The sequence below is a fragment of the Cimex lectularius genome, unplaced genomic scaffold, assembly GCF_000648675.2.
Source record: "Cimex lectularius strain Harlan isolate CLEC.00 unplaced genomic scaffold, Clec_2.1 scaffold12, whole genome shotgun sequence".
NCBI classification, from domain to species: domain Eukaryota; kingdom Metazoa; phylum Arthropoda; class Insecta; order Hemiptera; family Cimicidae; genus Cimex; species Cimex lectularius.
Window position 1 is genome coordinate 3,037,824 of NW_019392875.1, and position 13,041 is coordinate 3,050,864.

Consider the following 13,041-nt stretch of genomic DNA (forward strand, 5'->3'; position numbering starts at 1 on the left):
CTTAAGCAGTATTTTCTTGCTTTTCACGATGATCAAAAGGGATTTTATATTCCCAAGCACTGCAGCCTTCTAGCTTATTGTACTTTTCCTAGTTCCTTAGTTCAATGCATACTCGATCTTTTTTTTAAGAAGTGATTGCTGCAATTCTTTTTCCCAGGTCATCTTGGTACCCTAGTTGATCTCCGTTGAGCAGTTGATACACATTTGAAGATATGTGTCTGTTACTTGTTCTCATTGCATTTATGCTACAGTCATCATTGAATTGTTTTGTCTCTGACCTGCATATATCCCTATCAATCCATATAGGGTCTGGGCCATCTTGAATATAGACTCATGTTGACTGGGGTAACTAGGTGTTTTCTCAGAGCCAGTGTCAGTGTCTTGCAGTCAATTTGTCTGCTTGTACATTACCCAAATTTACGTTTTTGAAATTTTGTATGAATTTTTTTACATGTATACTTTTAGGACAGCTTGGCTGTCTGATCCTTTGAAATTTTTTCTTTCTTTTTTTCCTTTTAGCTGTTCATTTTCTCTGGTTGTCTTGGTACTCTAGGATATGTCTCATTGGGGTCATTACCCATATTTTTGTCGATATACAATTGTTTTATGATGAAGGACATTTGTAGGATATATCAATTGAATAATTAAAATATGTTGTTTTTTAATTCAATTAATTTATAAAGCCAACAATACAATCAGTTTTTGTTTTTTTATGAGTACAGGTAAAGGGGAGAAGGAATTTCATGATTTTTAAAGGCACATGGCCAATAAAAAAATTTCAATATGTCTTACAATCTGTCCAGTTCCACATTATATGTTTAATCACTTAAAAATAATAAAAGTAATTATGGAGGATCTAACAGGGTGAAGCAAAAGGCACGTATTTCCTATCTTTATCATCTAATTAAATATAAAAAATAGAATTACAAGATTGATTTTTGGATATTTTAAAATTTACATTTTGTCTAATAAAGCAAACAATTTTTTTCTTGTATATTACAAAATCCTGTGTTATTTTCAACAAGTGCTGAAATAAAAATTATGATAATTATTATTGTATAATATGGAACAAGCGATAAAAATATTGCACCGTGTTTTATTATTATTATTACTTTTTTACATTTTTTATATTTATTTATAAAGAACTATGTGTACATTTTCACCTTTTATAGCCCAGAAAAAAAAAGAAAAAGCGAATTTTCTGTAGTAATGAGTAAAAACTAGTATAATTAAAAAGACAACAATGGTAAAAAAAATCCTAAGGACTAGAAAAAAGTATATCAAGGAAAAATACAGGCAGAAATTATAAAGAAAGATAACTTTGGACTTAATCGTAGATATGAGTGTTAATTACAACTAACAGTGCAAAATTTTACCCTTTAGTCACGTTGTTCTTTGCTTCATGATTTAGTGACCGCAAGTAAAATTAAAAGCAATAAATAAAAACCGAATTCTATTTACATTTTGTGTACTCGAAGAATGACACAAGAGAAGACAAAGAAAGACATTCGCCGAATAAAATCGTTGGCAATAATTCATAATAAAATTTATTGGTATATAATGACAAATATCAGTTTCTTGAAATTTTGACCTATTTACATATTTTACAATGATTTGTGTTATATTAAGCTTTTTTTCTTTAAAAAAAAAGTTATACATTTTTGTTTATAAATATTTTTATTTCCAAATAGGAATGAAATTTATTGTGTAAAAATATCAATTATTACAAGAAAAATTGTCAAGTAGATGTTTCAACCCCAAAAACCCCCCTGTTGTTTATAAATATATTGCTTTTGACAAATAATACACACAAATGAAAATTATTAAATAATTGAATAGATTAAATCCACGATGTGAACATAAAAAGTGAAATGCCCTGAAAGGTTGTGTTTGCAATTTCAGTTGAGGCAAACGATTTTGAAATGTAACAAGGACACAGCCTAATTGAGACAAAAAAAAATCACTAAAATGCAATTAAAAATTTCAACAACAAAATAAATAGTTTTATACATATTTGATGTAATTTTACAATATCATCGGGTTTGAAAGAAGAAGAAAAAAATTAACTGTACAAATCTAATAAGTACAGAAGACGATCCTCTAATAGAAAGACCTATCCTTAATTTATGTTAGTTTACGCTTCCGACTACAGAATATGAATTATTACCACTGCGATAACATTAAAAATTCGTTGGTATTAAATATTGTACAACATTATTAGAAAAATGATAATTGACGTCAGCAATTTGAAAACATTGTATAACTTAATGATAAAAGCCTTCGCTGATGTCAGACGATCACTATGACCGATTAGTAGTCATTTCGACAGTTTACTTATCACTCGAATCAATGCTCCATTTTCGTCCTTCAGCCGCTGGTTTTCGCATTTAAGCTGTTCAAGTTGCTGTAACAAATAAAACGATCGGTACAGTAAATTAAACGTAATAAAAATATTTAAAAAATGGCAAAAACATGCCACAACTGGACAGATTCACAAAAACACTTATTATTTTATATTACATTGTTTAAAATTCATATATAATTAAAACTTCAGAACAAAAATAAACTCCTTGTCAAAAATAATATCAAAAACACCTTAGAAAATAAGTCACAAGAATGGCATGTCTTTTCGTTTTAGGGGCATGCATAATTGCCCTATTTCAACATTAGAAATGGCACTGTAATTTCCACACTTTCATACTTAAATCCAGGAGGATGATGTACAAAAGTTCAAACAGACTTTTAAAACAAAATCAAATAAAAACCTGAGCCATCGTAAAATACAAAAAAAACCTACAAACTGTCTGACAAAAATTAAAAGAAAATTTTGGCAAACCCTTACAAATAAAAATCAACCCCTGAAACTAATTAGAAGGGCCCTATTTTGTATACAACACTCTCAACACGACACGCAAGAATAGCACAATTGCACAGAAGAAAAACACTTGGAGTGAGTAGAAATACTTTGATCGAATATAAAAAATATATTTTGCATTGTATAAATTCACTTTTTTCCACATAATACATGTATTTGTTAATTTATACAATGTTTGTAAATCCCAGGCCCTGAAGATGATCTCAATGAAGATCGAAACGTTGGCACGATAAAGAAAATGTTTATCTGAAACCTACATCACACCAGACCGCATCTCACGATTTCTGAATAATTATCGATTAACGGTCACTAATCACCACACATTTTGTATACAGATGGATCTAAAATAGAACATCGAGTGGGTCAGGAGTTAAATTTTGACCTAGAGAAACCATTAGGCTTCACACCATAAATTGTTCAAGCTGAGCTCCAAAAACTGGACAAAAATAATTAAAAAAGGATAAAAAAAGACCAGATATACTTATTCTTGGGTTACCAAACAGTGTTGAAAGCTGTAGACTAATCCACCTCCTCAGGTAACCCTGATAGGGTGCCAGGACACAAGGGGATTGAAGGCAACGAACAGGCACGTTTTGGACTAGACCCACAAATTGGTCCCAAATCATCACATTCATCAGGTGCAAAATAATAAAAGAAGTCTCTCGACATCTCAACCAGAAAAACAAAAACTGACCTCCCTCTAGGTAAGAATTAAGGAAAATTATACGCCAGTGGCCATGGCCCATTCAATGCCTAAAATAAAATTGAGAAAAAAAGATAGAAACCTGCTGATTTCCATCAAAAAGCAGAGCCATCAGAACAGTACAGCCTCATTAGAAAGACGATGTTAATACATAGAGAAATAAGTGAAAAGTATACTTTTTCAGTTTGTTAATAAAGGAGAGTCAATTCCACAATTGATCTTTTAGCCCACAGTCAATAAAGAGACTATGGCCGCCAGAGACCTTGAAGTTGGAAAAGACATAGTAATATTATTTGTTCCATAAGTCAAATATCTGGGCATCAAACTAGATAAAACACTAACATTTAAGAAACACATCAGCTCAACCATCATGAAGGCGACACGAGCTTTGATGGTGTGCAGAAGAATAGCAGGAAGAAACTGGGGATGTAGACCGGAAACCCTGTTATGGATGTACACCATGATAGTAAGACCTTTACTTTACATACAGAGCTATAGTCTGGGCTGATAAAGCAGAACAAATAACCAAAAGGAAAAAACTCACAATGCATTGCATGCATCTGCATAATGGGAGCAATGAGAACATGTCCTACAATTAGCATGGAAAAAATACTAGGTTTAATCCCGCTATATCACAAGGTAGAAAGGACAGCGCAGAAAACCATCATCAACCTTATCAAAGAGAAACCTCCAACAGGAATAAAACTGAAATGGAGAGATAGCAACAAACTATGGAAAGACCATCCGTCACTCATGACTCCAAGAGACGACATGAACAGGAGGTTTGAATTTAACCAAAAATTCCAAATAAACCTGGGTACCAAAAAAGAATGGGAAAGAGAGGGAAATAACTCCTTTAAAAATGGTGCCATCCTCTGGTACACAGATGGATCTAGAACACAAGAAGGTACAGGGGCAGGATTATTTGGACCTGGAAACAAATGCTCAGAACCCATGGGAAAATTCACCAGTATCTTCCAAGCTGAGATTCATGCAATTGAAAGATGTACCCAATTCAATCTAAGCAAAGGGTATAAAAACAAGAATATAGCTATCATGCCATTAGATAGCCAGTACCATTAGTTCAAGGATGGTGCTGAACTGCAAAACCTAAACATATTAGGTATGCAGAATAAAGTCAGCCTCTACTGGGTTCCAGGCCACATGGGAGTAGAAGGCAATGAGAAAGCGGACACCCTTGCAAGGAAAGGGGCTGCCACACCGCTGATAGGACCCGAACCCTTTTGTGGCATAGGAATCCACACTATTAACGAATATCTCAGACAGAAGGACAAAAAGAAAATGAAGGAACAATGGAATTCACTCATTGGACATAGACAATCCAAGAATCTCTAACCAATTTTGGCAAGAAAGAAATCACAGAATGCGTCAAAGGAAGCAGGAACAGACTGCGAATTCTAACAGGACACTGTAGATTAAATGGACACCTAAAGAAAACTGGAACAATCCAAGATGGCACATGTAGATTCTGCAAGGAGGCAGAAGAGACACCAACACATTTACTAACAAACTGTGGAGCTACATTAGCCCGCAGGAGGAAATGTTTTGGGATGTATAATGTGACTGTAGAAGAGCTTCAACCACTAAAACCGGGCCTATTAATCAAGTTTCTTGATGAAATAGGACACCGATGTGCTTTAGGCAGAGAACGGGGGATACAATAGCTCATAAAAGGCGCAATACACTATACCCTGCAATTATATCTACATCTACATGGCCGCCAGAGACCCTGAAGTTGGAAAGACATAGTAATATTATTTGTTCCATAAGAGACGGGAATTGATTGCTGTTTACCACAAGACAAAGGTTTCAAGTTTTTCTTGATTCTTTTCAGTGCTCTTTTTCATTAGTTTTTACCTTTTGTTAGCCCTGAGTCACAATTTATCTCTTTATTTTCTTTACTCTGTTAATTTTGTTTGTGTAGTGAGTCATTTAAGTGCAATGACTCAGCCTCTGGCCCTCCATGAAGAACGGAAATCATTGTTCATCCTTATCACCTGACATTCATTGTTCGTCAGTTTTAAGGATTAAAAATGGAGGGAGATCCGTAAGCACAAAAGCTTCTGGCATGAAAAACTTGATTGCTGGAATATAAAACTCGTGGTCAACTGTTAAAAGACTGAAAGGGTCAAAGATCAAGAGGCCTCCTTCCCACAAGAAAACACCATAGAAAAACTAAGACTTGCAAACACCAATGGCCTATAGAGGAATAGAACAAACATCCTGAGAAGACCTTGCGAATGGACTGGGTATTCTGGGATGGCAAGTACCGAGTTGGTACCAATCCAAGCGGCCTTAAAATATGTGGAGATGATCCTACAAGATCAAATAGTGCCTTTTTATACCTTAGGCTCTAAATTGTTGCTTATGATAATCCACAGCCAATTAAGAGGCTTTTCTGAGTACTTGAACACCACAGAGCCAAGCCCTTGAAAGGCAAGCAAGAACTCTGTATCTTAAAATTAATCGAACATGTTTGGGACCATCTCATAAGAAAGGTTCTGTCACGGGGTCATCATCTTTAAAATGATTTGGCTATTGGAGAAATGGAACAGCATACAAAAATGTTTTACAAATATGAAAAAAAAAAGGAAGGAAGCAGTCATTACAACCAGGGAAAGCAATTTTTCTTATTCATCGGTGTGTTCCTGATGTAAATTTTTTTTGCAATATGAGCTAAAAAAAAAAAAAAAAAGAAGTTAAATTGTGGGATTTTTTCATGATGAACTTGAAATTTGGTTGTTCCTGATCGTTTTGATCTGCCCATCCTTGCCGGGTTGGTTTGTCAGAATTGTTTCAGAACGTTGCCAGTTTCAGCATGTCTGCAATTCTGTAGTGTTTAAAAAATTGACTATACAGAAATACAGGCCCAGCAAGGAAAGGAAGACCAAATTAAAAATGTAAAAAATGTTTCGGCTGAGTGTTCAATTCAATTTTTTGGGATCTTAAGTCAATAATTTTTATAACATATTAAACCGTCAAATTGGGATACTTCATGAGACATTTAAAAAAATACTTTTAAGGTAAAAAAGGCCTTTGCATGCCCAAGAATATGAGGTAAACAAACTGCAGGACATTTAAAAATTCAGGCTTTTTCCTGTTCAGAGAATTACATGCATTGAGGATTTTTTTAAACTTCTTTTTTTGGACATGTAAGTTGGAAATTGACGGTACGCAGTACTTTTTGATAATTCTGCATTCTTATTTGTTCTAAAAATCACCCAGATAGGTATGACGGTAATTTAGGGGGGGGGGTCAGTGGCCATGGTTGTTTAGGCATTGTCGCAGATAACCAGATAAACGTCCTGAATTTGAATCGAGCGCGGCATTCAAACCGAACATAGTTACAAATGGACTTTTTTTTTTCAAAAATGCCAGCACGAGAGGGATCATTTTCTTTCTTTTTATATTTTTCTTATTCTCCTATATGTAATATATATTTGAAATACCCACCAGTAAAGTAAGATAGAAAAGAGGAAATTAAACCTAGGTTTAGTTTAATTTTTTCTTGCTTTTTTGCTTCCAAGGTTTTGGTTCTTCTATACTAATGTGACTTTTTGATATTTGGATTAACGTCAGTATAATTATGCAAATAACAAATTAGTGAACTTTGTAAACAAGCCTTAATAATAATCCTGTTGTATATTTGGATGATTGATTATTTAACCAAGATCTTTCAAGTCTGTTTTTATTGTTACATAAAAAAGATCTGAAATGGAATAAGCTAAGAAATGTTTATTCACTAGTTTTGTTCGAGATCTCGTATTTTTGCAGGGTGTTTTGTGTGGGTGTGTGAGAAAAATCACAGCTCAGACTGCTAAAATTTGTGATGGTATGGTGATGACTGGTTGTTCTTCAACTGTCGATGATGACCAAATTTTAGCTTTCATCACAAATAATCCACAATCTATGACACTTAAAATATCTCTGAGAGCAGCTGGATACATTTGTCGGAGCAATGTAGGGTTCCTTACAAATTGATTGAGAATCTCTACCTGCGATTCCCTTCTAAAACGTAAGATAAACAACCAAATTTTAAAAAGATTGATAACGGGATAAAAAGTGAGTGTTTTACAAAGGTGTTCATAGAGGAAAATTCTGTGGAAATTGCAACGAACCGCTTTTCACAAATCATAAGCTGGATTGCGTCTTAAGAATATTTTGCATTTGGTGGGATTTGAAGGGGGTGCTTATCTGCCTAACATAACTGGTTAATTCTAGTGAATATTGCAAACAATCGGAGAAATTAAAATTAAGTAATAGACCAAAAATGGCCGTTGGGAGAATTATTTCCCACCAGGGTAACGATGTATCCCACATGTCTATGCAGACGGGAAATTATCGGAGCTTACTGGGATGCGCTACCCCACCAACCGTACTCACCCGACATTACCCGATAGATTTTCACATATTTTAGGCTTTACAAAAATCTACATTTATATGAAAAACTTTGCTATGCTTATAGATTGCAGAAAGGAGTTCATTGCTCAAAAACCTGAAAAGTTCTGGGAGTACGGAATTACAAAATTAAATGGAAAAAACACTACAAATTTAGTACCCGACAGTGTGATTATTTGAAGTTTATCATCTCAGAAATAAAACATCATAATAATATTATAATCCTATAAAATGGCTTGGGAGAGGTAAAGAATCTTACAACTCCATCTTGAGAAGTCAAGGCAAGAGGAAGAAATACTTCATGTCATCAAAGTTTATAATAACCAATTTTTTCAAATTTTCAAGTTTTGAAATTTTCCTTTTCTCTCTCTCTCTTTCATTCACTAATTATAAACAAAATCAACCAACAATCAAATAAAAACCAAGATAATATACAAAATAAGATATGTTCCAAGTAAGCAGAATTTGTCACCAGTGAGTGTAATATTTAAAAACGAAAATAAATAAAATGTACTAATTTTCTTTCCAATAAATAAAATAAAACATGCCTAAAGTGCAAGAAGTGTTCTCTTAAACAACCCTTTCATAGATAGTTAAAATTTGTCCCCCACTTAAACAAACTTTTGAAACTCAGCGTGCATATTATGAAAAAAAAATTAAAAAATTAATTAATAAACAAGCCAAAGAAAACAACAAAACAAAAACCTAAAACCACTCTGTTCACACGCTGAGATTACCTATTTTGTGTGAGAGGCAGTGAGTTTTGATACTACTCGAGTCAAGGCTCGATTCTCAGCACGCAGCCTTTCATTATCAGATTTCAGTTTTTGTAATTGCTGTAAAATTGAATACCAATTAATAAAAAAAATTCCTTTTAATTTGAGTGCACCCCTGAAATTAAAAATATCGCTAAATTATAACATTAGAGTCATTTACCTTGAGTTCTTCTTCCATTTCGGAAAGTTTTCTCTCCATAGCTCTTCTTTCCCGTTTCTCCGATTCTGACAAAGAATTTCTGATCTGTAACAGTACGTTTAATGAATTAATATTTATTAGATTTTGTAAATTAATGTTTTCGTCATACCATAGCAGCATTCTTTTCTGCTTCGGCTTTCATTCCGTTCAATTCTTCTTCAGTTGTTCTTAGTTTTTCCCGAAGGCGATCATTTACAATAAGAGACTGCTCATACAACTGTATGGAAAATAAAAATAAAAATTAATTATCATTTTTTTATTAAAAAAGCGGGGTATGAAAGAAGCACGTACTTTCTTATAATCAATTTCACCATTTTCAGTAGCTTCACTTTTATTTTCTTCCTCTCTTGAGAGTGAATTCAGACGAGAAGAAGCCTCTGACTGTTCGCCTCCACTCTAAAACAGACGAGTAAGATTATTAACGTAATTAGAAGACTTCAGGATGTTACGAAACCACTCGTACTTCATAACCTTCGGAGGCAAGACTTTTGCTGCTTCCCGTCAGAAATGTATCCGATGGTCTTGACCTAGACAAATGCCTATTGAAACTACTCGTCCTACTAGGGTATCTTGAGGTGGAAGGGCTTCTCAAAGTCGGAGAATACGAAGTGTAGCCCGGAGAGCTGGATCGAGAAGACGGCCCTAAACTACTTGATAGAAGAGACGAATAAAGAGACGGGGAAGAAGATAGATTGTGCATTGAAGTGGTAGAACTACTTGGTAGTAGAAGTCCACCATATCCCGAAGAAGTACCTCCATAACTAGTATAAGAAGGACTAGAAGAAGGACTCCCGAGATAAGGGGAAGATTGCGATAAAGTTCCATTGTAACCTACAATAATAATTGTTTTAAAAACCAATTATTTAAACAAACATACTTTATTTTTTGCTCTTGTCTTTTCAGGTCTTTCATGAAAAAAGTACAATAAATACAAGACGTAACCATTTTGTGTACATAAAGACATTTTGTTCTATTCCAGAAACTAGAGCACAAATTTTAAAGAGTCGACCTGCCAAGAGAAAAGCAAAACTTTGGTCGTCCACCTCCAAGGATTGAAGAGGAAGAGTACAGACTTGAAGGGCGAGACGCTGTCCTCCGATAATTCGGTTGGTAGGACATGGTTGAACACAAACAACTGAACACTATCTCACAATTATAAAGACTCTCCTACTAGCACTAAAATAGATCCAACCTGCCTCCCACCAAAAACCCTTCCATCTCCAATATTATGATGTAAATCTTGGTCGTTTTTTATTTTGCTCTGCTTTGTTATTTATATAATTTACATAAAGGAGATTTTAAATGTCATTTTAGTTTAACTGGTTCTATATGATATAGTGATTAATTTTTTTATTGCGATGCCTTTAAGAGAGTAATTATAATATAAAAATTATCTTATAATTATAATTAAATATTCCAAGGATCAAACTACTGACGTAATTGGAAAATAGCAGTTCAGACTTTTTGGGAATGAACCAAGTCATGAGGTGTCTCGAGCTTTTTGTATCTTTGACGACTGCAACCAACCTGCCAAGAAACCAAAATAGCCTTAATTACGAAGAAGAAACATTTTTTTTCTCTCTCTGTTGTAAACGCTTCAGTTGTTTGTAAAATGATTTGAAAATGAACTCGCACACGTCTTCCTTATTTTTCAATGAAATAATGCGATTAATTATCCCGCTTTATTTCGTCTAGAGGATGAATGAGAATTTTAACCCTGAGTGAAGGTGTAAAACGAGGTGAAAAAAGTGCGCAATCTTGACAAATCTTTGGCAGACCTCTTTTGCAAATATAAATAGAATTGGGGTTCTTAAACCTTGACATGAATCAAGGTGTAACATCATATACCATATTCAGATAAGGCTAACGCACTTTTAAAAACAATTCGTTCATTGGTCTGAGTAAGGTATTTTTTTTCCTGAACAACTAGAACATTTTCTTCTTTTATTATTCATCTCTTCATCTTTACCTTGTTTTTGTTTAGGTTTTTCTGCCTGTAAACCACTCAGTCAATCTTTGGCTACTTACATGATTATGCCATGAAATCAATATCTGAAAATCTCTCATGGGTTAAGAATAAGTCGTCGGTTCAATGGGATTCCAGGGCAATGCTGCCCTGCTAAGAACTGCCGTTTCTACTGTTTTTATAGCTTTTGGAAATTGAGCTTTGAAGTTTTCCATGCTAAAAGACCTTTAGTTAAGCTTTCAAATCTTTTTTAAAAGTTTTTGGCCTAGGACTATTTTTATAATCCCAAAAGCTTTTTTTAATTAAAATTTATAACTTATTTATTGATTCACTCTTATTTAATGTTTTTTCTTAAAAATAAAAAAAAAATGTTGTTGCATTAAATTTAACTAGCAAATATTTGTAATATTAATTATAATTTCTTTTACAATGCAATAGTAACTTAATGCATAATGAATCACACATTTAAATTAATAGCACTGAATTTCCATTTCCTTCGTTCAATACAATCCATCTCTTGATACGTTTTATGCAGGAAATGAGTTTTTATGGCGTAAAACAAGTGGAAAATAACTTAAGGGGCACATGCATTAATTTTATCTAGTAACACAAGCACTTTTTATTTTTGTTAATTAATTTTTTTACTGGTATTTTCTCCCAAACGTTTTAACCTATATACAATACGTTGATATTTTAAAATGATATTTTTAATAATTCTGGACCAATTTACTTCGATTTTATTGTTTTTCAATAGGAAACAGACTAAGAATATAATGGTTTAAAAAAAGTCAGAAAATTCGGAGATATAGCATTTTTTCTTAGTAGGGCAGAATGACATGTGAAAAAGTTCATTAAAGGACCATCACAGAAATTAACAATCGAACTGCTAAACCTAGTGCGGACTCCAGAGGCATTGTATATACTGCAGAAAGCATGTGCAGATATTGCAAAAAAAGCAAAAACAGCAGAACATACTCTTTGATGGGGTAACGGCCTAAGGTCCTGAAAAAGCAAAGGCCTGAAGACTCAAGGGAGCCCTTGTTAAACTAATAATAATAATAAATCTAATAAAAAGACTTAAGCTTAACGAAGAGCTAAAGATAATACTACTGGAGATTGCATGATAAGACCAATATCGGTTGGAATGTGCAAGCTCGTAAAGCCAACGCCTTTCAACTTCTTTCAAAATCTAAAATGTATTTATAGCTAGCTTTTACCAGCGACTTTGTCCATGCCTATTCTGTTTTAATGTGATACAAAAGTGCTAGTATGGCTTTTGTTCTCAAATTTTTCTTTCAATTCACTTCAGTCTCTGCATGGTAAAAAATTGTACATATAATCCCCTTAGGGATGGAATTTCAAAAAATCTTTTCTTAGCACTATACACAATATAGGAATGCACTGTCGAAATTTTCAATCCTTTAGTGTGTACTCTGACAAGTCAGTCCCGGAAATTATACATAATACTAAATTTTAAAGTGATTTGACCCCTTATAGGCAACACCTTGTATGATTAGCTCTTTTGTATGACCAGATAGCTATGTATAACTTATTCTTCAAATAATCATTTTTGCAGTCCTTTTGCCAAATTCTCTTTTTCCCCCCTTTCTATCATCATATTTGAAGAGGGTTGATAATGATAAAATTAGCTTTAATTTATTCGTATGAAGTAGAAAGATGATGTGGATTTGAGAAAATAGTGATCACAGGTGTCAAACTACCAAATAAAAATTTTTTTTTTCAAAATGACCTGTTTTGCAAGCAATTTGTCATTGTAGAAACCTGAAGATGTAAGAAATATATTGCTTGTGAAACTGGTCATTTTGAAGAAAATTGTTTTTATTTGGTGGATTGGCGCCTACCTTTGGTCATTAATTTATTCTTTTATGTTCAGTTATCGTCTTGGGTAGGATGATTACTTTGACTGGTAAAATTGCACAAAAATAAAAATTATTTTCGGTTTCAATTATTTTTGCAAAAAATCTCAAACTTAATTAAATTTCAAAAACCGTTTCCAATCGATGAACTTTCGATCTCATTGACAGTGTTTACAAGGCAAGGAAATAACTTCAAGGCCGACACCTTACAACCAAGGGAGGGAGT

The 13,041-nt window shown here is 33.5% G+C and overlaps 1 protein-coding gene across 7 annotated transcripts in view; it reads right to left on the minus strand.

Annotated features, from left to right (window-relative positions):
* Window positions 1–650: 650 nt before the first annotated feature.
* Window positions 651–13,041, minus strand: part of LOC106673731 (protein phosphatase 1 regulatory subunit 12A) — an 86,843-nt gene continuing 74,452 nt past the window's right edge. For 6 of the 7 annotated variants that reach the window (XM_014405941.2, XM_014405936.2, XM_014405939.2 and 3 more), the window contains 5 exons: window positions 9,264–9,368; window positions 9,082–9,189; window positions 8,934–9,017; window positions 8,735–8,833; window positions 658–2,404 (listed from right to left, as the gene is read on the minus strand). In XM_014405941.2, the coding sequence (XP_014261427.1) occupies window positions 8,735–8,833; window positions 8,934–9,017; window positions 9,082–9,189; window positions 9,264–9,368 (396 nt within the window). In that variant the 3' untranslated portion in view covers window positions 658–2,404. Of the gene's footprint in view, window positions 2,405–8,734; window positions 8,834–8,933; window positions 9,018–9,081; window positions 9,190–9,263; window positions 9,369–13,041 lie in introns of all 7 variants that reach the window. The other variant, XM_014405937.2, reaches the window with a different exon arrangement.